This window comes from Pelodiscus sinensis, chromosome 28 (genome assembly GCF_052426305.1).
Source record: "Pelodiscus sinensis isolate ZL-2025 chromosome 28, ASM5242630v1, whole genome shotgun sequence".
Classification (NCBI taxonomy): Eukaryota; Metazoa; Chordata; order Testudines; family Trionychidae; genus Pelodiscus; species Pelodiscus sinensis.
Window position 1 is genome coordinate 945,392 of NC_143079.1, and position 19,324 is coordinate 964,715.

At 48.7% G+C, this 19,324-nt stretch overlaps 1 protein-coding gene across 3 annotated transcripts; it reads left to right on the top strand.

The window, feature by feature from the left end:
- The first annotated feature begins 1,210 nt into the window (after window positions 1-1,210).
- On the top strand, window positions 1,211-19,324 carry PLAT (plasminogen activator, tissue type). 3 transcript variants are annotated; one of them, XM_075915719.2, is made up of 14 exons: window positions 1,211-1,361; window positions 4,753-4,865; window positions 6,196-6,235; window positions 6,940-7,071; window positions 10,282-10,395; window positions 10,758-10,932; window positions 12,912-13,003; window positions 13,298-13,472; window positions 13,812-13,897; window positions 14,256-14,451; window positions 15,414-15,550; window positions 15,626-15,766; window positions 16,931-17,079; window positions 18,223-19,324. In XM_075915719.2, exons 2-14 carry the CDS (start codon window positions 4,800-4,802, stop codon window positions 18,379-18,381), a joined length of 1,662 nt encoding a protein of 553 aa, XP_075771834.1. In that variant the 5' UTR covers window positions 1,211-1,361; window positions 4,753-4,799; the 3' UTR covers window positions 18,382-19,324. The 3 variants fall into 3 exon arrangements, with proteins under 3 accessions (XP_075771834.1, XP_075771836.1, XP_075771835.1); XM_075915721.2 differs by having other exon boundaries at window positions 1,249-1,361; window positions 4,740-4,865; XM_075915720.2 differs by lacking the exon at window positions 1,211-1,361 and adding an exon at window positions 1,485-3,428.

Sequence of the window (19,324 nt, forward strand, 5' to 3'; positions counted from 1 at the left end):
GATCTTGCAGCGCACCTGCTCCCGGCTGCGCTGGTGGCCCCTGGCGGCCAGACTGGCAGCCATGCGTCCGTAGACTGCCGCGTTCCTGTGGCTAGTGCGGAGATCGTGGACATTGGAGGCTTCCCCCCAAACCTCGATGAGGTCCACGATCTCCGCACTTGACCAAGCGGGTGCCCGCCTCTTGCGTCCCTGGGCAGGCTCCTGGGACCCGCCAGGCTGGTCCTGGGGAGCAGTGGAGGGCTGGGTGTCCTCGGGTGGCTGGCTCATGTTGTGGCAGGTGCAGGGTCTGCTGGCTGGGTGCTGGCAGCCTTGCTACTGGCACAAACTGTGTAGCCAGCCCGTGGCCCTTTAAGGGCTCCGGGGTAGGGAGGGGGGCAATAGAGTTTCCCTGGTGTTGGCCAGAGTGGCCACCAGGGCAAGCTGGGAAGGGCTAGCCTCCCACTAGTTCAAATTAAGGGTCTACACAGCCCTTCATTCGAACTAGCTAGTTCGAACTAGGCTTAATCCTCGTAAAATGAGGTTTACCTAGTTCGAACTAAGCGCTCCGTTAGTTCGAATTAAGTTCGAACTAACGTCCGTTAGTTTGAACTAACTTTGTAGTGTAGACATACCCCCTCATACCATGTCCTGCCCTGTCCTCTTCCCCTTACACTGTTCTGTGCTCTCTATGGCTGCCAGGTCAGATTTTGTTCCACTCACTATCTTTTTCTAGTGATGTGACTAGGTACCACTCAGAGACGGATTCCTGACGCATTACATGCCTGAACTACATCATCTGCCTGTTTAGCGTGGGACGTTCCTTGAAGGCGTGACATGCTCTTTCTCTACAGTTTGCACAGCACCAGTTAAGCTGGTGGCCTGAGAAAATAATGAACATTTGTAACTCTGGGGGCATGGTGTGAGCGATGCTGTCCCCCTGTTCTTGGAACCACAATGAAGGTTTTCTTTGTAAGTGGCACTTGTTATCTGATTTGTTGCTCACACTCCAAAGGGCTCAGAGGAAAAGGCAATGATACCAAAAAGAAAAGTCCTGGAGTCACTGACTGCTTTCTGATCAGGACCATGAATAATACTGACTGGATGAGAGCCAGGATCTGCTTGTTGACTTCATCAGACACTTCCTCCCCCTCATCTTTGGAAAAAGCTAGCCCAGCCTATCCTGACCTCATCACCATAGCCATCACTGTATCCTTTCCCCTGGGTGAAAAAGTCCCTACCCCCTGTATAGGCTCCACCCCCTTGACTGGCATTTTAAGAAGGACACTGGAGCTGTTTAGAGAGATCAGAGCTTAGATGTATTCAAAGCACATCCAGGCTGCACCGAAAGGAGCCCATCCGCAGAATACAGAAGAGAAGTGAAGGTATGTGTTACTCTCCACTTGTCTGTGCAGATCCTTTCCCTCTCTCCCTAGGGCTTAGTGCTGCTATAAGAATAGAGCAAGGATAAATAACGTCACATTCCTGATATTAATACTTTGTAATTAATTAGCACAATATGCGGTGCTTCGGAATGTGGAATCTAACTTTGCTGTTTCTTTGTAGCCTCTGGGGAGAACTGTGAAGTTGGGGACAGATGGTGCTTTCCTGTTTTCTCTGGAAAGCCTGCTAACCCAAGTCAGGGGGAAATGGAGCAGCTAAAGGACTTCCAGCCCTGGCACCGAACTGCTTGTGGGTAGGAGGCCCCTACACAGAGAAAAATAAAAGAATAGTGATAAATAAAAAGAACAGAGCTCACAAACCCCCAATAGCAACAAAAGACCAGCGTGCCAGTTGTGAAATTATCCTTTGTGGGGTTCATGAGAGGGTCAGATCACACATTTCTCTTCAGGATTCTTGTCTTAGTAGGGGTGACAGAGGGGCCTCTGTGTGCTCTGTAGGCTTCTTCCTCCTCCCAAATGCAAGCACAGCTATAGAAAATCTTGAGGACAATTTCCAAAGGGGAAAAATCAGACTTCTGAGGTGTCAAGGGAATGGTGTATTTCATAGACAATGAAGATAATGGGATATTATCTACATATCAATGCCCTGGCTAGGGAGGTAGCAGACAGGAAGAAACAGTAAGAAACTGGGCTCTACAATGCTGAGTACTGGATTGGGGCACTGCAACTCCTCTCAGCAGGCAGTAAACAGAAGAAGTGCATTACTTCTGAATGCAGGAGGGGAGCTTTAAGGCCCTTCTGATAAATCAGCTTAGAGACGTGTCAGCACAAATGGCAAACAGCAACTGGTTCCAAATTCAGAGTAAGGCAACGGGTTCTGATAATCACAGAACCAGAACTCCTGACTTTTCATCTCTGTTCTGCCTCTGACTGCCGATGTGCCCTTGGGTGAGTCATTTCACCTCCCTGAGCCTCATGTTCCCCACCTTCAGAATGGGAGTGATACTAATTTACCTACTCCTGAGGAGAGCAGTGATGCTTAAATCAGTCACATTGAACAAGTGACAGACAGATTATTCTTGTTTCTTGTTTCTGAGGCATCTGCAGAGATGTAGCCACGTCTGCAGAATGCAGTATCCCTTTGCTACACTATTTTCAGATTGGTAATGAATGATGTACATCATGCGCATGAAGAGCACTAACTCCCGAACTGCTCTGTCGGGTATGTGCACCAGGATCCATGTACGTGGATCTGGGGATGCAGCTAGGTGAAAAGGACTATTGCTAGGTCTCTGCTTCTATCCATGTAAACAGTCTCATAGCTTCAGAAATCCATGTGCTTTCCTAGATAGGGCTTATCATTCAGAACACCCCGACTGGGTAAGGAACAGCCAAGACCAGGGGTAAGACTAACTACATATATCTGGAAAACATCAGTTTCGAGACTTCTGGCACACTGGACATCAGGCCTGCTACAGTTACGGCTAAGGGACTATGCACTCCTCTCTGTGTATAAGAGAGGCGTTAGCCTGGAATGAATAGCAAGGGTTATTGGAACAAAGAAATCAGAGGACATCTATGAGATACAGGAAGCACTATCTGGTAAAAAGAAAATTCAAGGCTATGGGCTGCCGGTCAATGCTACTAGACTGTATAGTAGACTAGATACATTAAAAACTGACTAATTAAGACAGAATTTGTGTTATATTTAATTTTTACTTTAAGTAGTTCTGGGGCTTTTAAATGGAAGAGTCTCCTTTCAGAGCAGTCTCCAAGAGTTTAATACACAGGATATAACAATATCGAATTCCCTGCTCTAGGTCCTCTCTGCTATAAAGGAGAGAGGCCAAACGGGCCGTCGCTCTTTTGTTTATGAACAGGCTGGGGGAGGGGGTTTGGCAGAGGAGCCACGAGGGAGTAGAGCTAGAGAGGTCAGAGCAATGCTGTTTGGTAAGGAGGCAGGGAACACACAAGACAGCTGAGTCAGGGCCTGGATTTTCCTGCTGTAATGAGCAGCGGTCAGGGAAGCGCCAAGGAGTTCACTACCAGGTAAGAAAGAGGACTGGGAAGGAGAGAAAGAAATTAACGTCTTCACTTGAAAAGATGGAGGCAGGCAGAGGTCTAAGTCCACTCTTGTCTCAGTCACATCTGATGAGCTAATGAACCGTGAGGAACAGAGTGGTTCCCAAGGTTACTGTTGCGAGTAGTAAAGATTTCTCAGAAGGGTGGGATGGAGCTTTGTCTGAGGGAGATGAAAGGGAATGTGGGACTGTTTTGACTATAGGAAAGTGAGTCAAGGAACAAGTGAGATGGAGTGCCAGACCACAACTAGCATTCTAGTCAACCAACCTACTTTCCACTGCCTGCATGGCTGATAGTGGAAATGAAGTCCACAGGCAGTGGAGATTACAATTCTGAGAAACAGCTCTATTGCTTTACATTTGTTAATGCTGGCCATACTCCTCACGCATACCCAGCAGGCTCTTCAGCATTCCCCTCACCCTGTGCTAATGATCCACCAGCAGGCAGCATTATTCTTTGGGTATGTGGGTTAGGGAGGGAGCAGTCACGCTTCTGATTCCATGCAAAAACTGTACTAATACCTGCAAGCTCTCACACAGACTTGGGACCTCCAGACTGTTCTTGCTCAGCACAGGTATCCCTTGTGCCCCAGAGCAGACACTCCAACTAGAGACTCCTGCTCTTTCAGATGCCTCTTTTTGGTGACTCTAGAGATGCTGTTTTATTAGCCAAATCCAGGAGTCACAATTTCTTTTGTGGGAGTCCAGCCTTGTCTGCTGCCACTGCACACCCTTGGATTCCCACAGCCTGCTGTGAAGTAAACTGGGCTTGCCTCTTGTGAAGTCATCCCCCCAGCAGTGCCAGACAGGCACTGCTCAGTGCCAACCCCTGGAACTTGGTTTCTGCCATTTGCCTATGTGAGGTGGCAGTGCTTAAAGTGATCAGGAGAAACAAGGGGGGTATCTCATAACCTGAGAGCAGCAGCAACTTTAGTAACTTAGTACTTAATGTGCACCCTTCAGTGATGCAGCTTCATCTTATTTAATTTATTTCTTTATTTTGCCTCCCAGATCTGCAACCCCTGAAAACCCCTCTCCTTTCCTTTCTCTTCTCACCCACTGCCAATGTGTGAAGTGGGTCCGGTTCCAGACTGTCAGGGCCCTTCCAAATTATAGCAAGACTCCGAGGCTCTCAAACAAATTGCAGAGCCAACTCAGGGACACTGCCACTCCCTGCCAGCTTCCTGGCCTCTGGAAATTAATGGGAGCTGTGTGGGTAAAAGCCCTTTTTCACTCTGACAATATTAACCCCTGCTCACACTGTCAGCTCCTTGCTCAGCTTTTCTGTTTAGTTTTTTTAGATTCTGAGATCTGAAGGCAACGCTGAAAAAACCAGAGAATGGAAGGGAAAGTCCTATATCTCTACTTGGTGATGACAGCCATCATCACCACTCTGCAATGCCAGGTAAGAGGTCACCATGCCAACCCCATTCTGGGAGATCCCTGGCACTCTGGGGGTCCTAACCTGTCCCGACAGCACTCTCCTCTCTTCAGAGTCCTCAGTGTTTTTTCCTGGTTAGAAGAAGGGGCAGAGTTACACAGTGGGGCTACGTCTACACTATGGGACTGCGGCCAGGGAACGCATCTGCTCTTCTGCTTTTTTCTGTAGAATAGCAGACGCACACTTTCAGAAGCCCTGTCTTCCTCCTTCCATGAGGAAGAAGGGGTCTTCCGAAAGAGGAGGCTTTTCCGAAATTTGGCCTAGTGTAGAAAAAAGGGATAGAGAATAAGAGAAAATATCATTGTGTACAGATGTGGTCACCTCATCTCAAAAAAGATATCTTGGCATTGGAAAAGGTTCACAAAAGGGCAACAGAAATGATTTGGGCTTTGGAACGGGTCCCATCTGAAGAGAGATTAAAAAGACTTGTACTTTTCTACTTAGAAAAGAGGAGACTAAGGGGGGATATGATAGAGGTCTATAAAATCCTGACTAGTGTGGAAAAAAGTGAATCAGGAAAAGTTATTTATTTATTCCCACAATATAAGAACTAGGGGTCACCAAATGAAATTAATAGGCAGCAGGTTTAAAACAAACAAAAGGAAGTTTTTCTTCACTCAGCGCACAGTCAACCTGTGGAACTACTTGCCAGAGGATGCAGTGAAGGCTAGAACTTTAACTGGTTCAAAAAGAGCTAGATAGATTCATGGAGGTTAGGTCCATCAATTGCTATTAGCCAGGATGGGTAGGAATGGTGTCCCTAACCTCTTTTTCTCTGGAAGTGGGTGACAAGGGTGACAGGATGGATCAAGTGAGGATTACCTGTTGTGATCCTTCCCTCTGGGGCATCTGGTATTGGCCACTGTCGGCAGACAGGATACTGGGCTAGATGGACCTTTGCTCTGACCCATTATGGCCGTTCTTATGTTCTTTGTCAAAGTATTTCTGTCCAATATTATTTAACAGCAGCACTTGATTTTCCCTCTGCCTCGAGGCAACAGCCCTACCCCCAAGCCCAAATTCCCATGTCCGGCATTTAGAGAGAAACAGCGCAGGATGGTTGTGCAACTGGAAGGCTCCTTAATGCACAGCCCAGGAACATGCGCTAATTTGTGCTTGGGCTCAGACCCACCTATAACAGTGCAGGATAGCTAAGGCACCTCCCACACTACCAGAAATACCACATTGGGGAACGCTGGAGTGTCTCTCAGAAAGGAATCTAGATTTTGGGAGACCTCGGTCGCTGAACTGCAAGGACAGCAGCCACTCAGATTTCTTCTCTCTCTGCTTGCAGGAGCTCCGGGTGCGCCTCAAACGGGGAGCCAGATCTAAAGGTAAGGAGGGGAGAAGGCACCTCTTCTTACTCGGGCTGAGCAGATGTGCAAGGCAAAGCAGGCTGGTGCTGCAGAAGGCCAGGCTCATGCTCCAACTCTGCCCATTCTCATAGGCTGCACTGACAGAGGGTTGACCATGAAAGCTATGGAAAGCAGGGCCAGCATGTTGGACTATCTTGCTCAGTTCCAAACATGAAGAAGATCTCTCGCCTCCCCTGCACACACCCACACACATAGGCTGGTGGAGCACAGAATTCTACATCCCACAGCACAGTAGCGGGGACACAGCAGCTGTGGTCTGGGCTATGGATGTTAAATTTTGATTAACTAATCTCCAGGTTCCTTGTGGTGTTTCCGCTTTGAAATATACAAAAGCCCCAGCGGGGACTCTTGTACATTTCAAAGTTGGCTGCCATCCCACGGAGTTGGAGCTGGGGGGGGAACCGGCTTTTAAGCTGGCTCCCTCCAGCACCCGTTCTCTTCTTCCCCCCCCTTGCTGCCTTTCTGTGATAGAGGCAGCGGGAGGGGAGGGGGGAAGCAACTAGTCGACTAGTGTGTCGACTAGTGGATTAGTCGCTTACATTCCTAGCCTGGGCAGGACAGAGAGGGGAACACTTGGCTGTTCAGGGAGGGAAGCAGAACCTCTATCGTCAGGCAGCCCTATTTGCCTTTTCCTAAGGATGGTTTCCTGTCTCCAATTGCAGCCACTTGCACCGACCGTTCATCTCGACAGATTTACCAGCAGAGAGAGACCTGGCTGCGTCTCATGGGAGGCAGAGTTGAATACTGCGCGTGTGACAATGGCCGGAGCCGTTGCCACAGTGTGCCTGTCAGAAGTGAGTATGGACAGGTGCTGCGAAGGGAGAGGGGAGCCCCTGTTCTTCCAGCATTCAGCCCTGAGAGTCAGAAAGGGGAACACCACTGCTTGAGCACAGAGAATCTGGTGTTTCCATGGATGCGCTAGGATAGGATGTGACAGGAGTAAGAGTGTCAGCTGGGCCGGACGGGAAGCAGAGATAAGATCCAAAGCATGTGCCAGGCTGAGTGGGGAAGATGGAGGAAAAGAGTGGGAGTACGTCCAAGCTGGACCAGAGGCAGGAGACAGCATATCGGGCAACATGCTAGAGAGGAATGGACAGTAAGGAGGTTGACAGAAGAGGTCACAGATCATAGTCTGTGGCCAAAAGGGATCACTAGATCATCTAGTCTGATCTCCTGTCATAGGTAGCAACACCAATCTGTCCCTGCAGCTCGAGCAAAGGGCTCAGCCCACAGACGACAACACCACGCTGTGCCATGAGGCAAGGCAGGAGGCACCAAAGTGCCCCACAGTGGCAGAGAAAGGGTTACATGAGAAATGCCCTCAGAAGCCTGGCAGGTGGCCTATGCCCCCAAAGGAACCAGTGTCCTGCCAAACTGCCTTGGGAAGGGGATTCCTTCCCACCCCCACCCTCGGGGCCAGTGAGACCCCGTGCAGATGCAGAGGCACCAGCCAGTCCAGCCCCAGAGACAGAGAATGCTGGCTGCCACCTCTGAACCCTGGCTTATCCTGCCCAGCCCTTCGCAACCTGTGGCCCAGCCTAATGCTTCTGAGGAAGAGGGTTTAAAACACATGGAAGAGAATGAGGAGTCCCTTCCTGACCCCTACCACTTGCCAGCTCAAACCCTGAAACAGGAGCTTTTAGGAACATAAGACAAATGGAAATGTGTCCAAGACTCTTGAGCACTGCCCATCCATCGCAACCAACCCCACCCAGAGCCATCCCTAGGGGGGTGCAGAGCCCGGGACAGCTCCGCTCCAGGCCCTCCTCCTATCTCACTTCTACTCTGCCCCCTGCCCGTACCCACTCACCCTTTTCCCCAACCTCCCTCCCCGAAGCAACACTGGGCACTGGTGGAGTGGAGCCAGTTGGGGCCGGGTTGCTCCACTTCCCACAACTGCCAGCGAGTGCAGGGGCAGTCCTGATCCCCACTGCAGGTGCTAGGCCCCCACAGTCTCCCTGTCCTTGGCCCTGTCAGCCGACGGTCAGGGCAGTGTGTGTGTGTGTGTTTCCGAGAAAAGGTTTAACGTCCGTGTCTTTACTGCTAGGAGCGGGGTCCCATCGCAGAGGGTGGCCAGCAGGCCAACAGACGCCCCGTTATATAGGAAGAGCTTATTACACCTTAGATTTTAGCTGCTAGAACACAAAGTTCCTTCGCAGCGGGCAGCCTAGGAAAGGCTGAAAAGGTGCCCCAACGGATCTTGTCACCTGGGAGTGACACAGATCCAAACGCCCAAGCTCTATGTCTGTCCCTTTATGACTGGCTGAAGTTCTTTTAAATTGTGCTTGGTTCTATTACAGCAACTGAAGGAGTCAGGTTAAAACTTAAACAGTTACAGGTTTATTTGAGGAAGCTTATAAATCATATGGTTGCAATGGCTATTGCTCTATTTCTTAACTACTAGCAAAATATAGATCTTAAAAATGGTTACAAAATAGAAATAATGGTACCAAGTAACAGCTTACTCTCTCTATGTGTACACTTAAGACAGAGGACCACATCCAGGTACAATTTTTACCCCCTTCTGTGCCTCTCGACTCCAGCATGTCAGGCCAGGGCCGGTCCCTCAATTCCTAGGAAAGACGAAAATACGAGGTGGGCGTCCCCATAGAACCTCGGGAGGTCAAACACCTAACCCGACCAGCAGGTAGAGGGTAGAATGACACTCAAAGTGAGTGTGTTGCTGGACCTATTTTTATACTCATGGGGTCACGTATTTCTCTTTCTTGTCTGTCATGCCAAATGGGGCTGGTCTGTCTTTTGTGAGACCAGTTCTTACAAGGGAGTTGTGAACTTAATTTACACTTGTAAGAGAGATAACTAAATTGGAATTACTGGGGATTCTTTTCTCAGTGGGAAATTCCTCTCCCAGGGACTGTGTGTGTGTTCGAATCAACATGGGTGCCAGCCGGGGCAGACTCGCATATCCTGATCTTGCATCAAAGCAGATCAAAGCTTAATGGCTATGCTGATTGCCTTAATCGCTCTCTCTCCACATATCTGTTTTCAGCTCCTCAGGATCAGATGAGCCAGCATAGACTATGCTGATTTTACTGCTCCTTCTCTGCCCTGTATGCTCCAGAGAGGCAAATAAGATGGATGAGATGGGGGGGGGGGGTGTGTCTGGCTACAGGCCCCATGCTTTCACATACCCCCAAAGCATGAGGCCAGGATGGCTGGCCAAAACCATCCTAACGATGGAACTCTGGCCCCATCACACTCCTAAATTTGTCCAGCTGTCTGTTAAAATGAACTAAGTTGTTTGCCTCTATGGGCTTGTCTCACTTACCAGGAGATTGACCACCCGGGGTTTGATTTAGCAGGTCTAATAAGTGCTCCACTGGGTCGTGAAGAGTAAGGGACATCAATGGGAGAGTTTCTCACATCAAGCTCCCACAGCAGGGATGCCACAGAAACTCGACCTAAGGTACCTCAACTCCAGCTAGCTGTTCAGGTAGCTGGAGTTGTGTCTCTTAGGTCAACCGTCTCCCTCAGTATAGACTTGGCCTCTAACACCTATTGGCAGGCTTTTCTAGAACCACACCCCTCTGATAGCCAAGAACAGTATAACTGCCAGCCCATATTTGTTCGTGTCCTTTAGTTTAAATAGCTCTTCGCCCTCCCAGACAGTTACCCCCTTTTGGTGTTTTTAATCAGAAAAGAGAGAGATTTATTCAAAATCCCTGCTACCAGACTAGCAGCCTCATGTGCCCATTTTCTACATGCGGGGATGGAAATTACTCCCCCGCCCCCATCTCAATTTGAGCACATTAAGCTCTTGAAGTTTTCCTTCCATCTCAGATGTGGTAATTTCTAGACCGCCATTTCTATCAGCTGTTCTGAACTTATTCACATGTTCCATATTAGCATCCTTATTGAAAACTAAAGCAAAGTATTCATTCGCTTGTTGGCCATCTTGGTTTCTCAGATGGGGATACAGATATTCACGGCAGCCTACTAATATTAAATCTAATGAGGCTTACTGGCTTGTGTTTTCTTGACAGGCTGTGCTGACCAGAAATGTTACAACGGGGGTCGGTGTAAGCAGGCATTATATTCCCCTCTACACTTCATCTGCCAGTGCCATGCAGGCTTCTCAGGGAAGCACTGTGAGATCGGTGAGTGCACATGCAGTGAGGAGAGCTACACGTGGCTGAGGAATGGGGAAGGGTTTGCTACCCAGAGGTTGCTGCAGTGTACCAGGCTCTCAGCTGTGCTCTATTTATTTTAGAGCTAAGGGCTGCTTCTGCGGCAAGTACACTTATGCTGGAGACCTGGCCATAGATAAATACGGTCTGGCCTCAGGCCTGAAGACCCTCCTCTACACATGGGATCCGGGCTGCTGTGGCATTATGTTGGACTAATGATGTGGGAACCTAAGGTGCCTCCACAAGGGATCAGCTCTTAGAAGCTCCGTGGAGGGAAGTGGAGTTCCCGTGGGACAAGTTTGAGGCTCCCATTTTGCTTCCCTGTTGCTTAGATATGGAAGCCACATGTTACAAGGACTTGGGAGTAACATACAGGGGGACATGGAGTGTGACAGAGAGCGGGAGTGAGTGTTTAAACTGGAACATCAGCGCCTTGGCTCAGAAAAAGTACAATGGGCAGAGAGCAGATGCTGTTCAACTGGGACTTGGCAATCACAACTACTGCAGGTGAGTGGCAGGGGAAGGCCGGGTGCAGAGGGACACAGGCTGTAAGGAGCCGCCCTTCTAGGGAGGGGTACACACGTGTGGGGCTATGTGTATGTGCAGGATGCGTTTCAGTGCTATGTACAGCATGGGGTGAAGGAAGGATCGATGCAGTGTAGGGGACCTGCCACAAGGTGATTGTCCCTTTTAAGATGAAGCAGGATCCAATCCATCTATCTATCTCTGACCTGGGTTTAAGAGAAGGCAGCTGGGCCTATAAAGAGGCAGGTGAGAGGTGCCTGCGCACAGAAGGGAGATAGACAGAGAGTTGCCTTAGGAAAAAGAGATGAAGCAGATCAGTAACTGAGCTTCCAGCCATAAGTGAGGAGAGAAGCTGTTGGGAAGACTAGCCAGTGCTTTGGAACCTGGCCAAGTTGCAGAAAGTCCTGTGGAGAAATCCCTAGGCAGGAGAACAACTAGCTTGATCAGTGTAAGCTGGACTCAGAGGCTGTGGCTGAAGGGTAGCCCACCGGAGCAGGGCTAGACTCACTCGTGAGGAGATGTGAGGAAGGCCTGATGCAGGGCTACTAGAGAACACTTGTGGGAGAGAAGTGGCTCTTGGCACTGGCAGGGTGGGGCCCTGGAGCTGGCTCGGAAAGAACTGGGACAGGGTGGCTAACGGTGGCTCAGAGGGAACTCTGACAGGGTGGCTAATGGCTCTCGGGTGGGTAGGTGACCTTGGCATGAGACTGAGGAGACGCTGTCACCTCGTTTTGCTTGGGGGTATTGGGAGGAACAGTGTTCAGCACAAGGCATCTGCTGACTGTGGCACTTCGTGGGAATAAGAGAGTTTGAATTTAGTGCTGACACACACATTATTTGCATGGGCAGCTGAAGGGGAAATAGAGATCTCACACCTGATCTGCTGCAGTTGCCCATGACAGGGTTCCCCTGTGACAGCACTGTGAAGATAACTGTATGTGGAAAGGAGCCAGGGGACTACTTCCTTCCTGGCCCCAACATTCTAACTGTCCCGGGGAGATCTCACTGTCAGGCTGTGTATGTAATCACACCCTTGGTTCCTTTTGCCCACCCTCACTTCTGTATCTGAAACGCCTGTCCTGAACCAATCTACCTAGCCAGCCCCTGCTTCTCCACACTCTCTTTAAAATACCCCAGTCCCTAAAGCTCTCAGCATGTAAACAGCATTGCATGCATGCAAGCTACAAACAACTCCCCACTCCTCCTGCCTTCCATGTAACAATCAACATTATTCAACCCTGTTGCCAACTCTGTCCACATATCTATACAAGCAACACCATCCACATAAGCCACACCATCAGGGGCTTATACAACTCACATACACTAGTGACATATGCCATCAACTACCAGCAATGCCCCTCTGTCATGTATATTGGCCAAACCGGACAGTCTCTGCAACAAAGGATAAATGGACACAAATCAGACATCAGAAATAGTAACACACACAAACAAACCTGTAGGGAACATTTTAACCTACCTGGACACTCAACCATGAATTTAAAAAGTAGCCATTCTTCTACATAGGAATTTTACTACCCAATTACAGAGAGACACTGCTGAACTTGAATTCATCTACAAATTTGTCATTATGAACCTGGGCTTGAATAAAGATATTAACTGGTCAACGCACTACAAAGCCAATGTCCCTTGCCTTTGACATTCACATTTTCGCATCAAAAGCTATGAATGGGACACATCCAACCCACTTAATTAGCTTCATTAACATGAATCTTACAATTGACAGATAACTGCTTTTGCTGTTACATATATCTTGGATTCTGCTACTTCCACTCCAACTCAGCTGATGAAGTAGGTTTTTACCCACAAAAGCTCACGATTCTCTATTTGTTAGTCTCTAAGGTTCTACAGGACTACTCATTCTTAAATTACTCAGAGAGGCTGCAAGGGCTGGACTGTGTATTGGTTTGGTGTGGTATACACAATGTTACCATCTCTCTCAGGAACCCAGATGAGGATGCCAAACCCTGGTGCCATGTCTACAAAGGAGGGCAGTATACCTGGGAATACTGCAGCACACCGGCTTGCTTAAAAGGTATGTGCTGGGCCACAGGGGATACCTGCTGTGGAGACTAGATTTTAAGAGTTCCCTGGGCCTGATATGCTGCAGAACTGAGGCGTTCACTTTAAATGACATATGAGCGTCTAATCCTTCTGGCTGAAAAAGCACAGACTGCAGCAGCCTTCCTGACGCAGCACTGATTCATAGCGAGAGGAGCTCTTCGTGGAGGAGGAAGCAGCAGTTCATGCACTGAGACAACAGCTGAGGAGGTGGTTCCAGGAACAGCAGCTGGTATCTATCAGTTAATGGGCAGCTTTCTCCTTGCAGGAGGGAAGGAGGACTGCTTTTCTGGGAAAGGCACAGAGTACCGGGGCAGCCACAGCACTACTAGCTCTGGTGCCACCTGTCTGAGATGGGACTCCAAACTCATTGCCCACAAATTCTACACTGCTTGGAAGGCCAATGCCCAACAATTGGGGCTTGGGAGCCACAACTTCTGCCGGTAGGTAGGGAGACTGTTCACACATTTTAAGAGGAACCTTCCTTGCTCTGTTGCCTCCCTCTGACCTGCCCCACGAACAGGACATGGATACACAGTACTGCAGGGAACTTGCTGCCTGGCCATGCAGCGATTATGTGATGTCAGTCCCTGTAGGCAGCTACCCATGACACAGCTCTGGTGTCCTCCAGTGAAAGCTCAAAGGGGGCCTTGTTCCCGAGTTTGGATACTGGCTCCCAAGAACTGTCTGTGCTTTTCTCCACTGTCCTCTTCCCGCTGGGTCACTATAGTTCCAATGGGAGTCTGAGCAGCTGAAACCTTCTCCTCTTCTCTGTGTTCCAGAAACCCAGACAATGACTCCAGGCCATGGTGCCACGTGCTGGAGGCAGGCCAGCCCAAGTGGGAATACTGTGACGTGCCTGCCTGTGGTAAGGGACATCGCCATGCTCACACCCCTCCTCCCATCGTCTCTTTTTTTGAACCCCTGTCGCTTTGCTTCTTGCATGGTTACACTCCGGCCCCTTTCGGGAAGCGAAGAGCCACACTGCAGCTGTGTCTGCCAGGCTGGCAAGTGGAATGGGGGGGCAGGCAGGGCTTCCTAGCTCCCTTTCTTGTTGCTGAGTAACAGCTGTCCAAACACGTAAGAGAAACTGGGTCAGCAGCAGCTTGCATCCACTGTTGCTTCAGCAGATACCAAGCATAGGAAGGCTGGAAGGCTTTTTAACTCCGGAGAGAGCAGAACAAGGGCCAGAGCACAAATGCCATGTCTGTGTTTGTCATCCTCAGCCACCTGTGGTCTCCGGCAGCATAAAGTGGCCCAGTTCCGAATTAAAGGCGGCCTCTATGCAGACATCACCTCCCACCCGTGGCAGGCTGCCATTTTTGCCAGGTATCGACGGGTGACTGGGGAGCATTTCCTGTGTGGAGGAATCCTGATCAACTCCTGCTGGGTCCTGTCAGCTGCACATTGTTTCCAGGAGAGGTGAGAGAAGAGAGCAGTCAGCATTTCTGATGGGGACGGGATATTGGGTCTCCCTGTTGCAGAAGTGGACGGCATAGGAGATCCCAGCATTCCGACTACACTTCCATGGGAGACACTAAGGCAGGATGGGAGCTGCCCCATGCACAGGGCGTACAAGCAGCTGTGCTGTTCAGAACCACTTACTCCCTACATTACTTCCCCTCCCCACCAGCACCCTTGGGGATTCAGACCAGCTCACCTAGATACAAAGGTCCCCTTCTAGCATGGCTGCAGCCAGCACAGAGGCAGCACTCTGGGGCTAGGCCTACTGTGCCTAACAACTACAGGGTAGGGATAGTGGGGTTTAACTCTGCAACTGCTTGACAATCTCATTCTTTGCAAGTTAACCCTGCATCTGCCCAGCTAGGCTCAAATCTGGGGGATAGGAGGGCTGCGGTGGTGAGGATTTTCTACAGAAAATTAATTACAAAGCCATGGAGGCATGTATCCCACTGTGCAGGGCCCCGTCTGGAACCCTGCCCACTACTCGGGTTACTGAGTTTTAGAGAGGATTGTTGTTCTGAGAGCAAATACAGAGGAAGCATCTGGAGTGTTCAGAAGTAAAGAGACAGTCATGCTGAACACAGCTAGTATAAAGAACGGAGACTGGGAGGCGAACAAGCTGTGGGACATAAGATACCTCACGGAGCTAAGAACGAATCTGTTACACAGGCCAATGAGAACTGAGCTGGGGCAGCTTGAAATATTGCAAGGAGGTTCAGAGGAAAGAAAAGCTTTTTCCATTATCTGTGCTATGAAGGACACTGGGATGCCCCGATGTAAATCCAGTCTGATGGGTTCTTTTATGAGTAATAAGGCTACAGGAGAGAAAGTTGAGCTCACACTGGCCAGCTGACACTCACAAAGGATGGGTCCCTGGCATTGAAGCTTGGAGAGACTCTCAACACTCTTTCATTGTCCAGGTTTAGTGTCAACCAGCTAAAGATTGTGCTGGGTAGGACCTATCGAATGGTCCCTCAGGAGAACGAGCAGCAATTCCAAGTGGAGAAATACATCCTGCACAGCAAATTTGACCCAGAAACTTATGACAATGATATTGGTAAGAACTTCCCAAGCCACAGCTTCAGAAACGGCACCATCAGCCCAACCCTGTTCTCATACATTTTCTTTTCAGTTCTGTTACAGCTCAAGTCTGGGTCAGAAGAGTGTGCTAGTGAAACAGACACTGTCCGCCCTGTCTGCCTCCCTGAGCCAGGATTCCGGCTGCCTGACTGGACAGAATGCGAGATCTCTGGCTATGGCAAGCATGAGGAATGTAAGGAGATGATGTACCCTACAGAGCTACAGGATTACCCTATAGCAAGTTAATCCTTAAAAAGCATCCTCTCTCAAATGTTTTGTTTCTGAGAACTTGCCAGAAATTATTCTGCCAAGCTGCAGCCCAATGCAGCTTGAAATAGCTAAGATATTAACCTTCCAGAACAAAAGGTTTGTCCCTTCTGAGTTCAGTAGAGCCATAATGTGTTACTATCTAGTTACATAGTTATGTATAATCGTGTGCACAGATAGGACATCTGGTTTTCATTATAGCAAGTCTAATCCTCTCTAAAGCCATAACCCCTTTCAGAGAACTCAATTCCCCGCCCAGTGTACACAATTAACACATCGTTCTACCAAACAATAGTTTTAGCTGAAGACAAATAGTCTACCAAGAAGACCACTGGAGATTATTTGCAGCCTGCCTTAGAAGACTTTTAGTGGTTGCCATTTGGAATATTGCAGGCAGCTGAGAGAAGCCATATCCTTAGAGCCCTGCGCAGATACAAGATGTACATCTGCATCCACCATCTGTATCTGCAAAAATAAGCCGCAAATATCTGCAAATCTCTGAAAATTTGCAGGGTTCTAGATACAAAATTTGTATCTGCGTCCATATCTGCAAAAATGAGCTGTGGATATCCGCATCCACAGATATAAAGACGATTTTGCAGGGTTCTGCATATCCCATCCCCGCTAGGTCCGAAGCAGTTTCCATGTGCCAAAACAAAGCCCTGGATTTTAAAAGTGACTGAAACAACTCGATAAGAGTTGAATTTTTTCTATGCCTACTTTACAAACATTGCTCTATGAACAGTTCTGGAATAGGGAGAGGGAAGGTAACTTGTAAAACCTCAGAGATAGCCAGGGCAGCAGAACTGGGTGGGGGTAGAGGGAAGGTAGGTGCTCCAGCAATATAAACTGGGTGGGAATCTTCCCCTGCATAGACTCTTCTGTGTATGTGGGAAGGTGACAGCAGGACCCACAGGAACTGGGACTGAGATCTTGAGGGATGGGAATGGACCTGGGAACAGATCTAAAACCCCAGGGTTCTCCTTTCCATCTGGCCCACTAAGGCTCAGTACCGCTCCTCAGTCTCCTTCCTATCCCTTTGCAAGGAACTTCTGCTTCCCCCAACCAAATACATCCATTTCTCTTGCAGTTTCTCCTTTCTACTCGGAGCGGCTGAAGGAAGGTCATGTCAGACTCTTTCCAGCTAGTCGCTGCACTTCTCAGCACCTGAGAAACAGGACAGTCACTGAGAACATGCTGTGTGCAGGAGATACCCGGCAACTAGATGATGCCTGCAAGGTAAACCCACCTCTGTCCCAGTCTTGGTGATGCTGCAAGCTTCTCAGCAGCTGAGAAAAGAGGCCACATTTAACCAAAACAAGCCTAGGACAATGGGCATTGAAAACTGCAGGAAATAGCTGGGCAGGAAACCCCACCTGGTGCAGGTTTCCTGTCACTTTCCTTTACAAAAAGGTCCTCACAAGGGATGGCAGTGATAGGATAGGGCACTGCCCACAGAAATGGGAATGGAATGAGAGGAAAGCACACTCCTACAGCACGAGAACAGGGAACAAAGCTACAAATAGCAGCACCCATAATTCCCTAGCGAGCATGTTCTTGATGTACAACAGCATTACAGCGTCACCATTTCACAATTTGGAAAAAACTGAACAAGATTCTTCTAGGACAGGGCTAATGAACACACGACCCGTTTGCTTGCGGCCTGCGATGTGATTTGGGTTTACGGTGCGGTTTGGGTTGAGATGTGTTTTAGTAGTTAAATTCCTGGATGGTTGTGAAGCCAAAACAAAAAAGTAGTCAATATAACGGTCTTCTGTTGAGATGCGTTTTAGTAGTTAAATTCCTGGCCTGTTATTGCTCATTAAAAAGTGCTGTCATATAGGTGGAAATCGGGTAAATATTGCAGTTCATTAATATCTGCAGAACTGGCTTAAATGGGGTCTGCGTGTTGTGTAGTCTTGCCTTAATCTTTGTATTCATGCCTGTCCGTGTGAAAGAAGCTATTTGCATATATGTGTAACCACACTTAGGTTGTGGCCCTCGGCATGTGCTGAGAGTATCACTGTGGCCCCCGGGGCTTCCAAAGTTGAATAGCCCTATTCTAGGATTATTGTATTTAAAGGTTCCTCATGTAAGTTTCAGACTCATTGTTACAGGAATTACAGGGGAAAGTCTTCACTTTTTCCTTGGTTGCAGGGAGGAAAAGGGTGTAGGATACTATTCTAGCAAACACAGAGCCTAACTTTTTGAGGGAGAGGGCTCTCGTGGACTGTAGTATGCACCTTTGAAGATCAGGCACTATGCAAAACGTACACTTAGCAATGCAGAGGAAGTATCTATGGGCACCCCAGTATGGGAAGGCTTAGAGTCCAGTCAGAGTAAAGAAAGTGAATTAGTCTCTAACCTGCTTTCTCCTTGCAGGGTGACTCTGGAGGACCCCTGGTCTGTATAAAGGATAATCGTATGCACTTGATAGGGATCATCAGCTGGGGAATAGGCTGTGGACAGAAAGACACACCTGGTGTCTATACCAATGTGACTCGTTATCTTGACTGGATTCAGGACAACATAAAACCCTGAAGAAGGAAACTACCACTCAAGGCCTTGCAATCAAGCCCCATCTCTCCCTTACGGGAGGTACTAAGGATGCTGACAGGAGCTGCTTTTTGCAGATGCCCTATGATCACTCATCTGTAGGGGGCTGGAGCACAGCAGAATAGAGGGAGGGACATACACTTTTTAGGTACTCTCTCTCTCCTCTTTAGAGATTAGGAGACTAGGTTTGTTTTTGTCTGCACCAGGTCATATAAACAAATGAAAAGTAAGTTCTATGCCACAAGAACCTGCCCCCAAAGACTAACAGAGGGGTACGCACAGCCCACAGCACCTGTGGATGTGCATAGAAGGCAAACTCTGGAAGCCATCTTCTTTTTTTTTTTTTAGGAGGCAAAGTTATGACACTTGCAATATACTTCAAATAACGTACATGGAAACATGGTGATAGATACCCTGTAGAGCTTGGACCATGTCCCATTTCATGCTCCAAGGGTATGGGCTGCTGCTCAAATCCACTCCTGCTTCCCTATTTCTTAAAATATACTGAGGCTATTTGGCACGAGCCCCAGCTCCTCAAGGTGTCCTGGAAACGCTAGAAAGGGGCATGCAGACTGGAAGGGGATCCCAGCTTGGGATGCAAAGAGACAATGGAAACAGCAGGTGAGCACTCCCTGAAAAGCATGTGATAAAAGGATGGTCTACCACCAGTCTGGTTCCATGCAGTGGGATGAGTAGAGAGCACTTTTGCCTGATGACAGTTTCACTAGGCCCAGACATACTGTGAGTTGGTCCACTTGCTCAGAACAATCTTCTAATTGGATTCTTAATCACCTGCAGCATTTGGAAAGATTTTTATACTATGCAGATATTTAGACTTCCCTGTATTTTTTTATGACAGTAGAATTCCTACCAGTGTACTGACAAGCTTAGGTTTATCCCTGGGAATATTAAACTATAGTCTTCCGAA

What these genes read in the sequence shown, in the direction of transcription:
- PLAT (XM_075915719.2), top strand. Translation starts at nt 4,800, where the DNA reads ATGGAAGGGAAAGTCCTATATCTCTACTTGGTGATGACAGCCATCATC. An exon ending in AGGGAAGCACTGTGAGATCG is followed by an intron (nt 10,396 to 10,757) that starts GTGAGTGCACAT and finishes CCTGTTGCTTAG; the next exon opens with ATATGGAAGCCACATGTTAC. An exon ending in AACTTATGACAATGATATTG is followed by an intron (nt 15,551 to 15,625) that starts GTAAGAACTTCC and finishes TTTTCTTTTCAG; the next exon opens with TTCTGTTACAGCTCAAGTCT.